Consider the following 20,568-nt stretch of genomic DNA (forward strand, 5'->3'; position numbering starts at 1 on the left):
ATTTGCTCAGGAGGGAGGCTTGACACGAACGTGTTGGGCTATTATATATATAAGTAGATTTTTAAATCTATTTTCAAGACTTGACTTGTTTAAAATTTAGTTTTATTCATCATCTTTAAGATAATAATTAAAGATATTAAATAAAAAATTTATACAACTAATTATTTCTTAATATTTATTTTTCTATTAAAATGAGTTGGAGGGAGCTAGTAATACTCCCTCCGTCCCTATTTATCTGTCCACTTTGGAAGTAAAAACTTGTCCCTATTTATCTGTCCATTTATATAACCAAAGCAAAAAATTTCATTGAATAACCTGAAGAGTCTTTGACTTTGTTCTTCAAACTATAAATATCATGACTATTATTCACTGATTCATCAAATTTGTATTGGATAATGGAGTAATCCTAGTATTTTTCTACAATTAAGGCATTAAATAAGGGTATTGATAGAAGTTTCTTATCGAACTTAAATTTTCTTAATATGCGTGAAAATGTTACAAGCCGACAGATAAATAGGGACGGAGGGAGTATTTAAGAACAGAAGGAATACTTGATCTCGAATAACAAAATCCCAGGCACACAAACGTGTTGAAATGTCAAAATAGTTCTCGTAACAGGTATGGCACACAAGTCTATGTTTTCCAGGTTTTTTGTGCGCACCTACAACAGGTGTCTTGCATGCACATATAAGCATCATAGTCATCACTGGGAGCTTATTTGTAAATTTGTAATACTCCATCTGATTCCCCACAGCCACAAGACCACAACAGAGATGAATCCCAAAAGAAATCTTAGCATAAAAGTTGTGATGTTTCCATGGCTTGGCCATGGCCACATATCACCCTTTCTAGAGCTAGCCAAGAAGCTCTCAAGTAGAAACTTCAAAATCTACATTTGCTCTACACCAGCTAATCTCAATCCCATCAGAAATAAGTTACATGATTGCACTTCAAATATTGAGCTCATTGAATTCTCCTTACCATCTTTACCTCAGCTCCCTCCTCATTATCACACAACAAATGGCTTGCCACCCCATCTCATGAAAACTCTTACAAAAGCCTTTGTTTCAGCCAGCTCCAAGTTTTCACAGATCATAAACTCTTTGAGTCCAGATTTAGTTATATATGATATCTGCCTGCCATCAGTGCCTAAGCTTGCTGCTGCTTATCAGATTCCTGCGGTTCATTTCTTAACATCAGGAGCAGCTACAGTCTCATACATGTTTCGTCTTCTGAAGAATCTCCAGACCCCATTTCCATCCACAAGTGTGTTTCTTAAGGACTCTGAGTTGAGAAAGATGGCTGAAGCTCATCCAGGAGAGGGACAGGAAGATAAAGATCGCGTTTTGGATTGCATTATGGACACGAAAGATATCTTATTGATCAAAAGTAGTAGGAACATTGAGGGGAAATATCTGGATTGTCTCTCCACGCTGATCAACAAGAAGATTGTACCAGTTGGTCCACTTGTTCAGGATGTTCATGTACATGATCAAGAAAATGATGATGAGGATGTCATGAAATGGCTAAACAAAAAAGATGCTTGTTCTACTGTTTATGTATCTTTTGGCACTGAAAGTTATTTAAGCAGGAAAGGAGTGGAAGAACTAGCTTATGGGCTTGAGCTTAGCAATTTGAATTTTATATGGGTGCTTAAATTTCCTGGAGGGGATAAGGCTTTGGAGGTTCTGCCTGAAGGGTTTTTAGAGAGGACTGGAGACAGGAGCAAGGTTGTCGAGGGGTGGGCACCGCAGGCCAAGATATTGAGACATTCAAGTATTGCAGGGTTTGTGAGTCACTGTGGGTGGAGTTCAGTAATGGAAAGTCTTAGTTTTGGGGTTCCAGTTATAGCAATGCCGCTGCAGAATGACCAGCCTTTAAATGCTAGGCTCGCGGTAGAGTTGGGGTTCGGATTAGAGGTTGAGAAAGATGAGAAGTTTGAGTTTGGCAGAGAAGAAGTAGCAAGAGTTGTGACACAAGTTGTTGTGGATAAAGGTGGGGAAAACATGAGGAGAAAAGCTCAACAGTTGAGTGAAGAAATGAAAGTGAGGGGGGAGAGAGAAATTGATAGCGCAATCAAACAGCTTAAAACTCTTGTCCAGAACAACAGGGCAATGTAGCAAATGCCTTTCAAAACACTTCATCTTGTACCTCTATGTTATATGAAAATCCTTGCTTCACTACAATAAATTCCTTCCTTTTCGAATATCTAACCATTCCTAACCAAAAAAAAAACTGACTAAACCAAACTTCATGTTAATGAAGTTTTCACAACATAAAACCCGTTTCTCTTCTCTACTTATTTAGAGAAACGGGTTTTATGACTAACTTTAGCTAATTATTTAGCCAAACCTTGCTTAAATGGTCTGTCAGCCTTCCACAAATTACACACATGCAGTTTGTAGATATGCAATGTACAGATATATGCATAATATGTGTAAGTAGAGTTGCCAAGAATAACTTCACAGTTAGCATCTATATTTGAACAATGACTGAAGTTGTTTGTTGTGTATAGAAAAGGATTTCCCAATTCACATTACAGGATCTATTGTACAATGACCTAGAATACTTTAAAACTAGGCTTTGTCCAATTAGAGATTGATGAAGAATGATTTCTGAAGCCAGCATAATCAGTGCTGCTTCCAGTGGATCCGTAGAACAATAAATGATAAATTATGTAAATCCAATTGTTAAGGCGCAGCAAGAAGAGCCTCGCAGTCCAATCCCAATGCACTAAAATGTCGTCAGAAAATATGTCTATGTGAAACCGAGTATACCTCATTATTGAGGAAGAACAGGAGGGGCAATTGTGCGTGTATTATACGATTTGCAATGGTTACATTTTTGCCCAATAATGTGGAAGAGAACTTCTGTTGTGTCATTGCAGTCGTTACATAAGATCCAAACCTGTAAAAGTGTTTCAACATAGTTTTAGGTACAAACATTAGCAATTGTGACAATTCAAAAATTGAAAGGAGTTAAAGTATATGGGTTGGATTGTGGTCTGCATTGGTCTGCGTGTTTGCTGACAGTTTAAGGATGTGCACAAGTTTAAAAAATTGGACAGAATGTGCAAATAAATGTCAGACAAAAGAACTTGACAAGATTAAACAAAATTGTGTACCAAATACGAAAGATGATTGTTTGAGTACATTATTTGAATGGGGGTCAGTATATAACTACTAGTCTACTACTGGATACATTTACTCTGGGACAAATATACCAAATATTGAAGTAGTACAGATATACGAATAATAATGAAGTACCTTCCTATATCTGTAATCTTCGGGCATGACAGTTGCTTCAATCTGATGGGTAAATAGAAGCAAAAGAAAATCATAAACTGAGCAAATTAAAATGACTATGTACAATTGCATAGAAAGCTTATTATGAATTCTAAACTATACTTTTAGTCAAAAGAAATTGCATGATCATCCTTGTAGTCTTCCCAAAAATATATTCACGAACTGAAAATTATACATGCAATTAGGTACAGGGACATGGCAGACTAAGGGATAAGCACCTCCGTTTTTGGGACAGCTAAAAGAAGTTTAAGCATGATTCTAGAAATAATATAATAGAGATACGTGTTGATATTCATCATAAATATAAAACCAAAGTGAAGAAACCAACACAAGTTAGATTACTTTGGTGACTGCCCAACTCATATGATTAGGTAAAACAATCCTGAGTCCTAGGTATCATGACTGCTTAGAGACAAGCACCTACTGTGTGACCTATCTCTTACGCTTCTGGGGAAAGAAATACATATAAATAACATACATACATATATAAACAGTGGAGTGCCTGGAAGTTCCCCTTTCAAAGAAATTGCTTGATGCAATTTAAGATAATAGAACTATTAAAATAGTTCCCATGTTCAATCACCGTTCAAGTGTTAATAGGAGACTAATATGTATGGCTATATTTAAAGTTAATCAAACTTAAAAATTTCAGTATAATAAATAATACTTCTAAATGAGCTTGAAAGTGCATCACTTTTTCTATAAAGAGTAAGACTATGATGAGCCAACATGAATACATCATCAAAACACTATGTATATAATTTGAATAGCGCTGATAATAACACTAGTGTTGCAAAACTCTTCTTTGTCCAGATAGCAAAGAAGGAGGCGCACTGAGTCGACTCACGAGGCCATAAAATTATTTTAAGCAGACCAGCAACGATACCTCATATCTATAGAGGTGCTGTATCAAGAGTAACTATAGTATAATTCCTGTAAGTAAAATAAATAATTAACAGTAATAAATAAACAACAAACAATGCAGGGTTTCCTAATTATTTAGATATTTGCGCAGGAAGAATAACAGAATTGTCTTGTTGACCCACCTCCTCATCTATTCTCTTCCAAGTTCGAGACATGTCAACTACAGACCTTGAACAGATAGGACAGCAGTATCTGATAACATGCTTTAGATAGTTAGAAAAAAAACAAATAACTTGTACTCTAAAACTAAAAGTATATGTAGTGTTTCATTGCTTACTTGTCACGCTTTATCATCTCATGGTAACATTCACAGTGCATAGTATGCCCACATTTCATAACAGTAGTGTCTTTCAGCGAATCAAAAAGATACTGAAAATTCACATACGCTACAATTAAAATCCACAAAATTTTTCACTTTAGCAAACACTAGAGAGTCATGCACCAAACCTCGTAGCATATTGGACAGTGATGACGCATGGAGTTCTCCACACATGAATGGTTATTCCTCAGGCTTACTGAATAGCAAGATCCTGTATCCACACACATCAATAAAAATGCAACTCTAAAAGGAACTATATGTTCAAGATGATAATGCTCAAAGCCAGGAAATTTAAAAAAAAAAAAGATGTTAAAAAGTAAGTTGCAGATGCTAAAAGAATGGTTGAAGAGCAGGTCAGATTTTACTAATATGAGTTAGCAACACCATCAGCGATGAGTTGAGAGTATCCCAGAATTTTAGTAATACCACATTTGTTATTGAAATGGAGTAATGAAAGCAGGCAGATGCACTTGAAACATTTTAAATTCCAGAAAAGTTGGTCATGTGCACTACTTTAGGTTTTTATCATAAGACCTGACCACATTTACTTGAGGAAATCATGGATGTGATTTAACTGCTCTAGTAACAAGATTTTGAGGGAAGTAGCTATCAAATTTACACCTTAACTAAAGTACAAAATGAATAGGATATCCATCATGTTGTTCGCTAATCATTCAAGATTGACACCGTCCTAAAATGTCAGATCAAATACGAAAACCTGAAAGAAGGTTATGTAAATTTGGGCATCAAACTAAAGTATCTACTAAAAATATTCCAGGATGAAATTTCTAAATGGATGTCCTGTAACGGTCAAATCAGATGCACCTAAAAGTGAAAATTGGATGATTGCATACCACACTTCTTGCAATGAAAGAAATTTTCACGGCCACCAACTCTGGAATGAAATGAAAATAGATATTAGCAGACCATTACAGCACATACATCCAATACTTTAATCAAGATCAATGCAAACAGAATAAGTGAGACACTCAAAGAAATAATAGTCACTGACCTACATATTCCACAATCATCACAATGAAACTGCTCTTTGTCAGTCTGCAACAGATATGTATTTTGTACATGATGAAATAAGAAACCAAACTATAACATCCAGGAGTACTACTCCAAAGTTCAGATATGAATAACTTGATAAATAGTTCACTGTTGTTTGTAAAGAAGGAAACTCAGGCAAACTACAATTTAAATACAAATTAAATAGATATGACATAGTATTAGGTCACTTACATCATCATCGTAAAATTTGCACACAGCACAGAAATATTCTCCCATGTTCACACCACAATTTGTGCAAGTGCGGGCAACCTAGTTACAATAATCAGAAGAACAAACGGAGCTGTTGAGCTACAGGCCAGATTTATAAAACAAGCAGTACCACATTCAGCTCAAGAAACACATACCGGCTGCTCTGTGTCACAAACAGAACAAATAACCTACACAAACATATGATTTTATGCACCTTAGTCAGCACTTACGAAGGTAGAGACAAAACATGGTATTGCAATGAGACTAAAAATACAAAATAAAGTAGATCCAAACATACTTGCTTCACATCAGACCGGACCAGATCGTGTACATCAAAGGGGTTGCTGAAAATGCCCTGATAGAAATTAAAGGTCAACTCGGGCAATTCCACATTAACATAAACATGTAAATGAAGCAAGACACTTAAGATATCGATTCAAGTGCAGTGAACAAAGAAACCAAACAAACATTGTTAACCAAATCAATGACAGCAAAAACTCAGATCAAAGATGCAAAGCAATAACATACAGTGGCTTCATTGTGGCAATGCCTACAATCAAAGATTTCATTGCAACAAGGAGCTCTAATTTTGCATCTTCTCCTGTAATGCTTACACCTACAAACAAATCAATCACACAGTCAAACACTACAATCCACACCATCAAATAATTCATACCCAAAAACAGATCCAAGCATCAATCATCACATCACATATTAAAACAACAAGATCATAAATTCTAGTCAACAACGATGCCCAAAAAAAAAAACAATCTTGAACAAAAAAAAAGAGAATTACCCAAAACCCATCTTCCCAAAATCAAGTCTTTCATCTGTGGAGCCTTCCATGAGTGAAACCAATCAAGAAACAGATGGAAGGCACAGATTTGGTGGGAAGATGGGTTATTCTTGGGGTGTGCCAAGCTCCAAAGGATATAAAAAAGACTGTGTGTTTATATAATAGATGTAGCAGACTGCATTATCAACAAGGTTATGAGTTTTCAAAGTACAAGTATAATATGATAAGTGACAATTATAAGATAAGGTGCGGGAATATGTAATGAGTAAAAGCAACGAACTCTTGAGACATTTTTACAGCGGGAAAGTAACAGACTTGTTTTTGTTGGCATTATTACAGGCAGTTGGTGTGAGTTTACGCAATCTACTGGCTTTTTCTTATGTCACGTTTGATGAAATTTTAAGCATCCGTGCATAAAATATGTGCATTACATCATGACCACAAGCAGATTGTAAATTTAGGGGTGGCATCGGTATCCAGCACGGTATCAAGATCCGAAAAAATGTCTCGAATATCATTTATTAACAATGCACCATGTAACATTTAGTATATTATTTAAGATTAAAAGAAGAAAACGCTATGTGACATCATCTTTCAAAATTAAAATCGCTAAATTATCCAGTACTAATAATTGATATTTGAAGTAATTTTCTCTAACTATGTTGTTTTGACTATTTTCAATGTGTTTATGAAACCTGGAACCTTTTCTCGTAAATTGAAACCTATAGTCGAAATAAAAAATTATTTAAATATAAATGATCATAGAAAATAATAAATTACATGTTTCAGTTTAAAGAATATGATATATCGTATAAGTCGGTTCTGATACCAAAAATAAATTGAAAAAATTGAAAATTAGAAACACATATTTTGTTCTAGAAAGAGGAAAGATGTAAAAATTATACATACATATAAAAACAAAATTTAGAAGTACAATCAGAATATTATTGATTTACATATCTCTGTTTATTAGTATATTTTCTCACTATAAAATCTTATGCAACTGATAAATATTCAAGATCTGTCAATTAAGTGTCAAGATTCATCTATAGAACTTGTCTTCTTTTTCTTGTTTACTTATACGGCAATACAAGCTCGTAGACACCAGTGTGTGGTCAATTAATTGGAACATACAAAGATGGGTCAATATAATGGAGGAGCTCTGATCAGATATGGATTGTGTCCGAAGCCAAAAAGATAAGGTAGTTAGCAGTTACCGACCACCTTGACATTTGAAATTGTCATGAAATAAATTGGTTATTGTCTTTAGCAACTTATAGATTATGCTGAACTTTATTCATTTTTTCGTTGAATTTTAAATTTGTAATATGATGATGAGATACTACTTCAATTCATAAAAACATGATTAATAATCATGTTTTTAAGAAAATATATTAGGGTTTTTTTGAAAAAAACATAGCCTTTAGTCGTTTATTTGAAACAGAAAAATAATATGATATTTTTTTGAAAAATAACCAAGTTGCCGATTATGTTTTTTTTTCAAAAAAAAGGTGCAACTATATATGCAACCTCGTTTACACTCTAATTACATAAAAATCAATTTATTTTGACCGTGTTGCAACCATATATGCAATTTCGACCGTATTTTTGTACATAAATTTGAAAATAATGTTTTTTAAAAAAAAATCTCAATAACATGCTTCGTCATCCACTTGAAAATTTGAAATTCTGACCACTGAAATATAAAACGAATAAAATTCGACCACCACTTAGTTTGCATTTTACTTATTCTTTTCACTCATGAATAAACGATTTATGAAAAACTGGGATAAAAAGTTGCGTTTGAATATGAAGGAAAAATGATGTACAAATTAACTCAATCCTTGTTTATTTGATAAAATCATAATTTAACTTATATAATCTTGATATAAAAACAGATCATAAAAATGATGTATTTACTTGCTGTGTGACCCAAATAATCACATGTCAAATTTTTAGGACTAGTTTGTTTTTTTTTAAATTATCTACTATGATTAAACCAATAGGATAATCATCCCTAGGCTGCTATTTAAGAAAATGGTAACATGTCAGACAACTGGGTATAGAATACTTGCAAGTTGTCCAAGTAGTTGCTTGCTCTTGATATTATGTAAAAAATGTCAGACAATTTGATATCCAGAGATGAACCAACAACCAACTACCAAGTACTTGAAGGTCCAATGTGGGTGGCTGCTGGGTTCTTCTTTTTAATATTTAGGTCTATATGTTTGTAGTTACAAAAAATATTTATTCTCAAACCTCTCTGGACTAGAGTCGAATCCAAATATCCCGATCCAATTATCCTGATCCGGAATACTGAGAATAAACCCACCACAGCTGTCCAACAGTATAAACCAGCCATGCAAAGTTGCATGCTAACAAGTAACACATATTTTGCTGTTTTGCATGCCAACACAGCCCACAAAATCTTGGCCTTCAAAACTCCAACGAAATAAGCTCCTCATCTCCTCCAACAAAGACATTCCCACAAAATTAAATTACATACATATATTCCCTGTCTCCCCTCCACCTATCTCTCCACAATCAAAGAATGGGATGCAGGGAATCTAAACATATCGCGACAGGAAATACAATCGCCGCCTCTGGCTCCAGCAGGAAATCAACAAACCGCGGGCAGGATGGCAAAAAGAGCAGTAACAACAACAATAACAACAACAATAATAATGTTCAAACGCTTCAAAAGGCGACAAGCGGGAGATCTTCTACACTGCAGAAACGAGGAAGCTCAAAGAGGATTAATGCAGGAGATTCAAAGGCGAACAATGTGTTAAATGAAAATGTAAAATTGGATGATGAAATGAAAACTGATAGCGGGTCTGGAGGAGTATCCGAATATTGTACGCCAACGGAGGCTGCTGGTGCATTTGACAACACGAAAACAGAGAATGCTGAGGAGAAGAAAGAAACAGTTGCAGGTACACCATTTATTATGTAATTAAATTTGTTTTTCTTAAATTCTCTCGAGTCATGAGGAAATATATAGCATGTTTGGATTAAAGGGCCAGAACGAACACATGGTTTGAAGATAAATTGGTTTTTTTTTATAAGAATTGCCCTCAAGCCTGCCTCTCTTTTTCTGGTTGCTAATTTATAAGCTTGTCTTTTGCATGAAATAGAGGCTACTCCTAAAGAAAATCTCGCTGGAAATGCTGATCGAAATCTCAAGAATTATATGCGGGAAGCTGAGGTTGATCAAAAAATAAAAGAAGCCGAGGCTGCTGTTGCAAATCCCGGGAATCATTTGCAAGAAGCGGAGGTTGAAGAAAAAATTAAAGAAGCCGAGGTTGCTGTTGAATTTCTGGAAAAACTGGTAAAAGAAACTGATAAAGCCCAAGAAATTGGCGGAACAGAAGAGGCTACTGCTGGAAACAGACAAAATCCGGTAAAAGAAAACCTTGAGATTCCTAGTTCATCGGTTCAGAATCCTGAGGAAGAAGCTAATAAACCTGAAGAAATCCGAGAAACAGAAGTTGAGGCTACTGATGCGACCCTTCAAAATCCAGTAGAAGCAAGTGATAAATCTGAAAGAAATCAAAATGCAGGGTCAGCATCTAACAAATATGATGAAACTCTGACAAAAGCAGGGGAAGCTGTCGAGAAGGTGAAGGAAATTCATGAAGTTACAGAAAAAGCTGAAGAACTTCCTGTAAAAGAAGTTGAAACTTCTAGTAGAACTGATCAAGAAGCATTGGTTTCTGATGAACCCGAATTCATGGAGAAAGAAGCAGAGGATGATTACACAACTCCTGAGGATCCATTAAAAGCAGCTGAGAATGCTGATGGAGAAAATCATGCGAGTAGATTAGAAAACACAGCAAATCTTCAATCAATAGAGGAAATTACATCCCAAGAAAATCCAGATATCAAAATGAACACTGATGATGTTGGGAAGCAATGACAATACAGTGCTAAGAAGTGTACTAAATATTTGAATTGATTTATACCCCAGCTGTTCCCAACAATATTTTTCATGTCAAGGCTAAACTGTAATCCAACTCCAAGAAGATGATAAAACATAGATCGATGGAATTTCAAATGGATTATGCATCCAGATCAGCTCGAAGTTTACAATATACATGAGTAATCTATGTCTTATTTCCGTTTGTTAATTCTTAAACAAACATGGAATCACTTTACTTGTGTAAAATATATATTCACGTCTCTAGAAATTGATATTCTTGAGAATAACATATATGATGCCTTTTTATTTACATGTGCTATACTATTTATATGTACAAGATACAACAATGGTTTAGACTTGGGTGTTTGTGTATCAATATGCTGCCCTCTGGTGATTCTATGTGCATTCCCCGTATATGACAATGCTGCTCCAGGTACTAAAAGACTTGTGCTGTTCTTGTTATGACGTAGTACTCTGAGCATCCGACTCTCTATTGATTCGCAAAACAGAGATCGCACCATCTCTGGACAGTACAAAATTTCCGGCTTCATCTGTCTTGCTATATGCCGCTAGGGCAGGATGCATCACCATTTTACAAGCAACCTCGGCATCACATCCCATCTCAACGCCGTAGTATGTCAGGTGGTCTGCAATACTATTCCCCGAAACTGACCTGAAATCGGTATTCAGTGTGAGGTATGCAGCAGCTTAAATATTCAAAGAATTTTGTTTCAAGCAATAGCATATAAGAACACCCGACATGCAAAACCCAGTTACCACAAAGCAGCACTTGATCACCGGAATTCGACTACATTCCGTTATGTGTTAATTGTTATTTAGCCATAATAAGATGCAGGATCCCACAGGAATGGGCATCACATTTGACATTACACATAATACAAACCAAAGAGTAATTATACTGTTATAAGATTACCTGCTACAAGTTGGGTCTTCACCAGAACTATCACAAACTGTTTCAATTTGGTAAACTAGAGTTCCAAATCCAAGGTTATGGAGCCAAACCTACAATATGTAGAAACTGTGGATTTGAGCTTGGATGAAAAAAAGAAACATGCATAAGTTAATGAAGAGCAACAATGTACAATAGCATTAGCTTCTTTAGTTTTGAGATACATAAACTGAGCGCAAATCAACCATAATGCTTGCTCAATAGATAGTGGATTCGATTTCTAACTTCTAAGTAATAAATGAGCCAAGTAGCAAAGTACTCAAGCTCGTCTTTGCATGGTTCTCAAGAGAGAGTAAAATGTGGCAAAGTAAATTGAGATCGGCCCAGAATTAGCAATAAAATTATGAAGAATTACTTGTCCCAAAAATAGAAGCACCGATGGTAATACTATGGTTTATATACATATAATCAAAAAAAAAAAAAGCTAAAGATTTCTTTTTTTAGTTAATAGATCGTTCTGTGAAAGGCATGTCATGTATGATGATGAAGATTGTTATAATATAATTTATCAATAGGCTTATAAGTTAGAATAAAGATAATGTTAATAGCTAGAAGCCTAGAACATAGAATGGGGTGAGTAGCTTGTAGAGACACCTATAAAAATTCAAGAGAGCTCTGGCATCTATGAACTAAAGTGAGCAACCCAATCCATAGAAGGCCCTACTGGTCAATGTACTAGCATGTCATTAACCAATGTTTTATCTATTGTATGGGATTATGTAAATTGGCCATTACCAGACTAGAAGGGCGGGTTGGAAGGAAGTTAAGTATGACACGACTCTTACTTCCGCCAAACAGGAAAAAACATCAGCAATTACCTCTCTTGGAAAGTGGTGGTAAGTTTTTCCAGGAAATAAATAAAAATAGGGAGGCAAATGAGGCACCATATCATGCTCATTGGTAACCCGAGTGGTGAAGGGAACAAGTTTGCTGTAATATGTTGCAAAAGCTGCATTGCCTATACGAGGTTGTCCAAACGTCATAACCTGAACATTGTGAACCCCAAAATTGACCTGCAAAATAAGTAAAATAAACCTTGAACAGCAAATCAATGCTGGCAAATAACTGTTTCCGCTATAGTTCATCAACTAGATACAGGAGCATCACAAGATGCAAAGTACTAGCAAGAGAAAATCAACTTACAGTCTTACAAATATCAGAATGAAGACATATATTCAAGACCCTCAGTACAGATAAATTAAAAAAACCAAGGAGCAGACCAGTGCAGAATATGAACTGAGCCAGGGCACAAGTGTCTGGATTCTGGAGTAGATACATATCTAAATAAAAGATTTGGGCTAGTCTAACAATTAGAAAACAACAAATTCATGGCATGATATTATAGCATAAATGTCTATGCGCAGCACGCATTGCTGTATTAAAATGTTTAGCAAATTACAGGCTTGAAATTAGCATTGTGTAGTTTTTAACTTAGTCGTAGATGTATTATGATTAAACAATAATGTGTTAGAATGAAATGGCAATAGTCCCTTCTTTTCAGACTTATGCAGTATTGCTGGACAATTGCATATAGACTCACACATCCTAACCCGTCCTAGAGTTCATAACACTTGTTCACTGAAATTATAAGATTTAGTTTATCGCATATGTACCAAAATAATTTAATTTTCACACCACTAAACTAATACTATTTAAATTTCAACAAATACCAACACCACAGATAAGAATGGAAGAAGTTTATTCAATAGATAAAACAGTAAATATGAAGCAAAATACTATTCGGCAAGGACATCTTTCTCTTTCTAATTATTTCATCCAATTTGCTGTTTAGTAAGACATATATGTACTTTGTGTTAATAAAGTTTCAAGAACATGCATAGAGAGAGGTCAGAGACTATGAATACTATATAGTTTGTGTACTATTTTCATGCTCTACAGAGTAGTAAAACCTTAACTTAATTGACTTCTCTGTGGCCGAAATGCCTTGTGATAATCAGAATTGTGCCAGGCTTATACACACTACCTTACACGTGCTCCAATCGCGTGCATATTCCACACTTAACATAAATAATGACCATGAACCATTGGGGTGTGTGTGTGTGTGTGTGTGTGTGTGGGGGGGGGGGGGGGGGGGGGGGTTGCGGAGGCAGGAGTTATAAGCATAACACTATCTCATGTCAGATAGCAGTACACTGCATGAACAGCTTATTAAGTGTGTTTCTAATAATCTTAGGGACTGTTAGATTGAACGAAGTTAATGGAGTGCTGAATGATTAAGTCCTTTGAATTATACTGTGGCTCTGTATGGAGTATGGATATATGCTGCATGAGACGCGTTCGTTCTGCATGAAAAACCTGAACTGAGATTTTCAGATTTATTTACTCGGAAAAATACAAATTTAAATTTAGCAATTCAAATTACATTATAGATTTATAGTATAAAAATATTAATTTGCATTATGTTGAGCTTATAAGTGACGTAAAAGTTTATGTTATAGTAACAATAATTTAATCTATTCAGGATGCATCCAGAGGACATACATAATTCAGATGCTGGATTTTTCTCTCAAACAACATATGATTTTGAATAGATAGGAGGCTATGTACATACAGGGGCATTAATGTAAATAGATTAATTATCATGCTAATGGTAATTTGCCTAATGTTAGTAATTGACAAATGATTCCAAAGCCAAAAAAATTAGAATACTAGTGCAACAAACAGAGAAGGATCAGATATAAGTACCCTAAGATCCAATCCACAAAAAGCAGCCATAGCCCCTCCCATCGAATGGCCTGTGACCATGATCTGGAGGTCTCCATATAACTCCCTTGCACTTTTAACAGCACTTAAAATTCCTGGGCGAACAGTTGTGTTGTGGTAAGCAGAATAAAATCCATGATGCACCTGAAAAACATAAAAAATATGAATACAACAACTTTAATTGACCGAAAAGAATTGCATAAACCAAATCCCTTGCAGCACGTACCATTGCATCAGAGGTGCCGGGATAATTACAGTCTAGCTGCTTCCAATATAGATCTTCAATCCAGTTTTGTATACTGAAAACAATTTATAGACAGAAAACAGCATATAATGCTTAAGATTGTTTAAAAGCTATAGATACCATTAGATACCACTAAAACATAGAATAGAAGACATTCTGAGCATGTATATTACAAACTCAAGGACCCAATCAAGGGACTGCACAAGCATGCATATTTGAAAATGTTCTGCAGAAAATTAAAAGTAGACCTTGTACCATATATGCTAAACAAATGCTTAAATTAAATTATTTCATAACCATCTGTTATGTTTTTCTCTCACTTTCCCAAGGGTGAGAGGATACCATGCTATCTAGGTACATTAACAAATGAAAAAAGCACTCCACATGAATAGCATCCATTAAAAATCCTGATATAACACCTAATATCATCTTTGCTAAGTGTCATACATATTTTTCGATTGGAAAAAAAACAAACATTAAGCTCAGTATGCTCCTATTCGAGACTCATTCATTTTCTAGAACTCTAGAAGCCATCAGGCATTGACCATATTTTCGAGATCAAAAGGAGAAAGTAACAAGAAAAACATATGAAAAATGTCATTATCTTTATGAGAACGTGAAAAGAAGCACCATCTCAGGGAGTTTCTTTTTTCATTATATGTCGTAGGAAAATAGAAACAATTCTTCTTACTTTCATCCTATTACAAGATTCACGAGTTATCAATGTTTCATGATAATTTTAAAGCCTTTTGTGGCAACACTCAATATATCTTGAAGTCAGATAATAATATATTCAAATTAAACAGAGGGACTACCATTCCTATAATTTAAGAGAATAATTCAAGTTATAATTTGCATACGGTCGTCCCTTGTTAGCATCTAATATTGTATGTCCTTTCATACTCTCAACACTCAGATATTTCATTCAATATCAATCTACTGATATAAAATTGTCCTGAAAGATTTATTTTCATTCAATTATCTCCTTTCATTTCATGCTACAGGTTTAAACCTAGCTATGTGCACAACAAAAATAGTAATATGTCAAGATCAAAATGCATTCTTGCTTCATAGCAAATTTATACACAATAAAATTCTGTCAACTTGTCAGCTCATAAAAAATTTAAGTATCTGTCTTTGGAAAACAATGAAGCAAATAAATGATAAAAATATTACCACAGATTCCAACCTGCTTTCTTGAGTGCCTCTAAATGCAATTACAATAGCATCGAGATCCTTTGCAACCCCAACAAATGCCTGCAATATATATTTAAGTGTCAGACTTTGGTAGATGTTGAAAAAAAGTGAGCAGTTACGTTCTTCTCCCCTACGAGAGTATGGTATGAATATGCACCTGCAAGCACGCCTGGACATCGACAATCAACTCTATCATTTCAAATCCCTGTTTCACGACAAACATTAGCAAAACTTGTTAATCCTTTAACATAAAAAAAAAAGGTCTAGATAATGTCAATATTAAGATTTATCTACCATAGACACTTGGTAAGTTAACTTGACCATGCACATTTGTACTGTCAATCAGTGATCACAATACCTTTGTAAGGCCATTACATCTTTCGCATGTCCAAGTAAATAGTTCTGTCAAGTCTGACATGTATACCTGCAAGAACAAAGTTGTACCTGATTATACACTAATTAATCACTTAATTGCCTTCAATTATATACACATAAAAAAATCTCTGGATAATACTCATCAAATGCATTATTTCTAGGGCAATAGACCAGATTTATGAACTGATCCTTCCGCTCCATTATTTATTCTAGGTAAAGTATTCTAATCTATATTGGTCCCCCCTTCTCTTTTTTGTCCCAATCAATCTTGATTTGACCCATTCCGATCAGATGGATTCTCCGTAGTCATAATTCATTCAGTTTTAATCATATATTAATAATAACTCAACGTCCTAACTCATGTAATATGTTATATATGACTATATATTCTATAGAATTATTTAAAAAATTATTTATTGTACATATGTAACTAATATTGTTCACTTGTACCAATGATATTGAACTTGCATTTTCTTTTTCAATCCTTGAATACCCGAAAAAACCCAATTCTTTTCGAAACCCGATGGATTATTTGGATTTGGATATTGGGTTTTGGGTTTGGACTTGGATTGCTTTTATTTTAAAACCCGAAAATATTTGAATTAAGATTTGTATTTCACAAAACGGATCCAAACCCCAACCCATCGGCATCCCTGTGATGGCATACACTTTTTTTGCCCACAGGGTGAAAGAAACTTCAAATTTTTAATGCGGCATCATATAAAATAACCAGTTATAACAAATTATCAACAGTGAGAGATGCCTTATATTAGCAAACAAGAAAAAGAAAATACTACATATTCGGAGACAGAAAAAAATCGGCCTATTCATGGACGAGACCAAGAAGAAGAAAAAATTGACCACAGGGTGAAAGAAACTTTATACCATGGTATGACATTTGACCCCACATCCACCTTCAGTGATTTAAAATTGATTTTAAAAAGAAGAGGGAATGTCACTAACCGCAGAAGAATACTCCACAAGTATTGTCGCGAGCGTGTGATTGTATATTGCTGGTAAAGCATACTTGCTCTTGACATTAAGTTCTGCAACCATCCGAAAACTGAAATTAGGATGCACCAATATGGTTTGGGAGTAAATGACCAAGCGTAAATAATTGCAATGTTTCTAGTTACTCAAGTTTAAGTGTCTACTAATAACTGATTATCGGTAAGCATCCTGCCAAAACTTACCTTTATCAAATGCAATACCATGTTCAAGTAATATAAACATGTTTATATGTCATCCTTTCATTTCAGATTGACCCTCACTCATTTTTATCTCTACTATCATATATAAACATATGTGCTCGAAATGCTGAGCAGCGGACGAATAAAAGTTTTTCCTTTTAGTAGTTTTTAGTAAGTAGGCACAGCATTATAGAAGGCAATAGAACTATAGAAACAAATGGTTGTACAATTGATAATATTTAAATTGACCCTTAATGCTTTTTTAACTTGCGCACATTCAGATGAAATATATATATATGAACAATACAACAACCAATGGATGTTGATCATATCAACCCAATTTATTAGGTATGCCATTAAGCTACTTAGTTGTCTACTTCCACATTGAACTATTATGATATGTTATTGTACATTGTACAGTGTAACTAATTATAACCATTAAACTTATTGTAGTGAAAAAATAAATTTAAACCGAGTCCAGATTGTTTGTGTATGCATATTAAATATTAATTGTATTGTAAATCTGTGTTGCTTGGACTCTTCCAAAAACCCTGCCGTACCCGTGTCTACAGGACACGACACTGACACCGACACTTGGATCCGGATCCTAATACCATCTGGAAAATGGACACTTCATCTTAGATAATATATAATAACCTATCTCTAATTATTTGTTTTAAAGTATAATTTAACCCTTAAACTTTTGACATTGTCCCTATTATAAATTTATGTAAATACATATTTGTGTTCATTGGTCATTAAATATATGCATCTGTTAGACTAGGAGATCATGTTCTAAACCACTTCCTTAACTTCAGCAATTATTCTGAGTTGAATTAACTCCATAGGAAGCGTTAAAGATATGCACCTTTAAGTCTTCTTCTTCCACACGAGTGTACAGTAAACACATAGAATTGCTGCTAAATGTAATTGCAGCGTCTCACACTATTCGTGGTGTCTTACATTCAAATGACTGACATGGTAGGAGATTAGGAGGGGCAGAAAAGATGAAAGTGTGACTGCATAAATATCCTTCATCCTGCATACTTATGTGACCCATGATATTGTCTTTGATCTTAAACTAATAACACAATATCAAACCCTCCTAAAACCATGGGCGTTAAAAATAAAAGCCAACTTATTAAATAGTACCAGACCTCTTTAAGTAGTGGGAACCCCATATCTCAATTTTAATTTGGAAACCAAAGTTTAATTGCCCTAAAGATAGAGTCTCGTTGCTCACTCTTGAATCCCTTATATGAGATTTAAGTGCGGAGACTTATCAACACACACACATATATACATATAAAAGTCCTTATCCTTATTTAAACGCCTTGAAGTTTCGGAAGAATCATCAACTCAATAAAACTTCTACCAAGTCGTTTGCAATTACTTTATCGAAAGCCAAAAAGTTATTGAACCAAATACAGACAATGTAGCACAAACAATTAATCTTCACTTCTTTAAACACCTAACTCAAAATCCCTAACAACTTTAATGCATTCAAGCAGCAGACAATAACAAATTATAATGACACAAAAATCCAAAAATAAATAAATTAAGTTACCTCGGGCAACACAAAGTGAAATTAAGCAAATTACGATCACGCATGCCAACAATCTCCTTCTTTCCATCAATCTGCAGTAATAATCAAAATATGATAGTAGGAGTATATATCACATCTACTGGTCAACTCATGAATTTTAGCGTTTTAAAAAGACTTAATCACACAATATACAAAGTTCAAAACTCAAATTCAGTACCGTGAAAGACAATCACTAACTCCGGCCACAGTCCGATCAACTTTCCGGCGAAAATATTTTCACGGCGAAGAGCGGTGTGATATGCAGCAACTTGCAGGGAGGGAAAGATGAGCCAGATGTATTTATATTGTTTCCGATTAAGGCAGTATATATCTTTAACTAATAGTGAAATTTACTTTATGCCAGTGGAGAGCATTCATTGAGGGGAGTTGGGGTTGGTATTATGTAATTATGAGGGGTATTAGTGGAAGTATGGTTGTCGCGTGTGGGAGAAAGAAGCACGTGGAAGTAACAGATTGGATAAGAGCGTTGGAAAAGTGGGGCTAAAGAGTTGTTTGGATTTGAATAATCTAATCCGTGTTATGGCTTCTAAACTCCTTGCTGGATAAGATAAAAGTGGGATGGGCCTGGACGTGGCAAACTGAGATAGTTACAGTATCATGGTTTTTAAAGGTGAATTCAATTTTTCTTTTCTTCGAAAAGATAATACTCCCTTAGTTTCTTTATTCTTTTCTCGTTTTATATGTCGGGATTGTTCATAACATGTCTAATCTATAAGACTAAATATAGTCGTGAGTGATCTTGTTAGATTCGTATTCACGAGTACTTTAATATAATGAAGTTTTTATATTTAATACCAATACGAAATTAATGATATTAAAGATGTGTATTGGCAAACGTGCTGAAAGGAAACAAAAAAATGATAAGAGACCGAGGGAGTACTATTTATGTAAAAATATATATCATATTTTAATTTTAATACATTTTTCTATTACAATTTCAGATATGTATATAACCTTCTTTTTTTTTTAAAGACATCATCAACTTGGTGAGTTGGGCAAATATTTCATGTAATATCACTTGATTGGATACGAATTATAACATTATAAATGCTCGATTTTAATAGACATTCATCATAATTTATAAACGTTTAAATTAATAATAAACTTAAAACATATTAATATATCTGATTTTTTACAAATAAATTATTTGAAAAATACAAAATCACTTAGTCATTAGAAATTGGAGTTCTCTTCCTTAACATTAATATTTCATATATCTTTTACACAAATATATTATTTTTTAACCATTTTGAGAAAGTCAACGATCAGAGTTAAAATAATATCATATTCAAACATAGTTGTAATATCATATTTAATTTTAGTTGTGTGTTCGGAAAAAGTTCGAAAATATGAATATTTTTATAAATTTTATTTTTATATAAATCATTGTGGCTTATAATTTATGGCCAGCACAGATTAAATCGAATTTTTTTATTAGAAGATGATGTCTTTTTATTTGATTATATTATCATTTTTATATACTTATTTAAATAGGTAAAATAGATTTTTTCACCACTCAACTTATTGTGTATTTAGAAATTTACCGCTAAACTATAATTTTTTTCTTTTTTGTCACTAATGTTAGGTTCAGATTTTTTTTGTCACTAACATTAGGTTCGGATTTGATTATTAACATTATGTTATTCTTTTTAATATTATTAAAATATAGTGGTAGTTTGCAATATTATGGTTATCTGATATGTGTTTATATCTTTATATGTAGTACTCCATAT

General features: G+C 34.1%; 4 protein-coding genes across 4 annotated transcripts; 2 read left to right on the forward strand and 2 right to left on the reverse strand.

The window, feature by feature from the left end:
* The first annotated feature begins 601 nt into the window (after window positions 1–601).
* On the forward strand, window positions 602–2,120 carry LOC108225783 (UDP-glucosyltransferase 29-like). The gene has a single exon (XM_017400742.2). The coding sequence runs from the start codon at window positions 621–623 to the stop codon at window positions 2,118–2,120; it is 1,500 nt and encodes a 499-aa protein (XP_017256231.1). The 5' UTR covers window positions 602–620.
* A 327-nt stretch (window positions 2,121–2,447) lies between these two features.
* LOC108226269 (E3 ubiquitin-protein ligase MIEL1) lies at window positions 2,448–6,886 on the reverse strand. The gene is made up of 12 exons (XM_017401216.2): window positions 6,608–6,886; window positions 6,340–6,427; window positions 6,110–6,166; window positions 5,967–5,999; window positions 5,794–5,871; window positions 5,561–5,604; window positions 5,403–5,443; window positions 4,677–4,759; window positions 4,507–4,598; window positions 4,352–4,421; window positions 3,267–3,308; window positions 2,448–2,907 (listed from the first exon to the last, which is right to left on the reverse strand). The coding sequence occupies exons 1-12, from the start codon at window positions 6,655–6,657 to the stop codon at window positions 2,782–2,784; spliced, it is 804 nt and encodes a 267-aa protein (XP_017256705.1). The 5' UTR covers window positions 6,658–6,886; the 3' UTR covers window positions 2,448–2,781.
* A 2,142-nt stretch (window positions 6,887–9,028) lies between these two features.
* Window positions 9,029–10,626, forward strand: LOC108226012 (uncharacterized). The gene is made up of 2 exons (XM_017400966.2): window positions 9,029–9,543; window positions 9,745–10,626. Exons 1-2 carry the CDS (start codon window positions 9,159–9,161, stop codon window positions 10,524–10,526), a joined length of 1,167 nt encoding a protein of 388 aa, XP_017256455.1. The 5' UTR covers window positions 9,029–9,158; the 3' UTR covers window positions 10,527–10,626.
* An 8-nt stretch (window positions 10,627–10,634) lies between these two features.
* LOC108226062 (lipase) lies at window positions 10,635–19,209 on the reverse strand. Its single transcript, XM_017401017.2, has 11 exons — window positions 18,993–19,209; window positions 18,797–18,867; window positions 17,003–17,085; window positions 16,023–16,088; window positions 15,822–15,869; window positions 15,657–15,724; window positions 14,450–14,522; window positions 14,206–14,367; window positions 12,318–12,512; window positions 11,464–11,552; window positions 10,635–11,202 (listed from the first exon to the last, which is right to left on the reverse strand). The coding sequence occupies exons 2-11, from the start codon at window positions 18,861–18,863 to the stop codon at window positions 10,989–10,991; spliced, it is 1,065 nt and encodes a 354-aa protein (XP_017256506.1). The 5' UTR covers window positions 18,864–18,867; window positions 18,993–19,209; the 3' UTR covers window positions 10,635–10,988.
* Between the last annotated feature and the right edge of the window lie 1,359 nt (window positions 19,210–20,568).

Source organism: Daucus carota, chromosome 1 (genome assembly GCF_001625215.2).
Source record: "Daucus carota subsp. sativus chromosome 1, DH1 v3.0, whole genome shotgun sequence".
Taxonomy (NCBI): Eukaryota; Viridiplantae; Streptophyta; class Magnoliopsida; order Apiales; family Apiaceae; genus Daucus; species Daucus carota.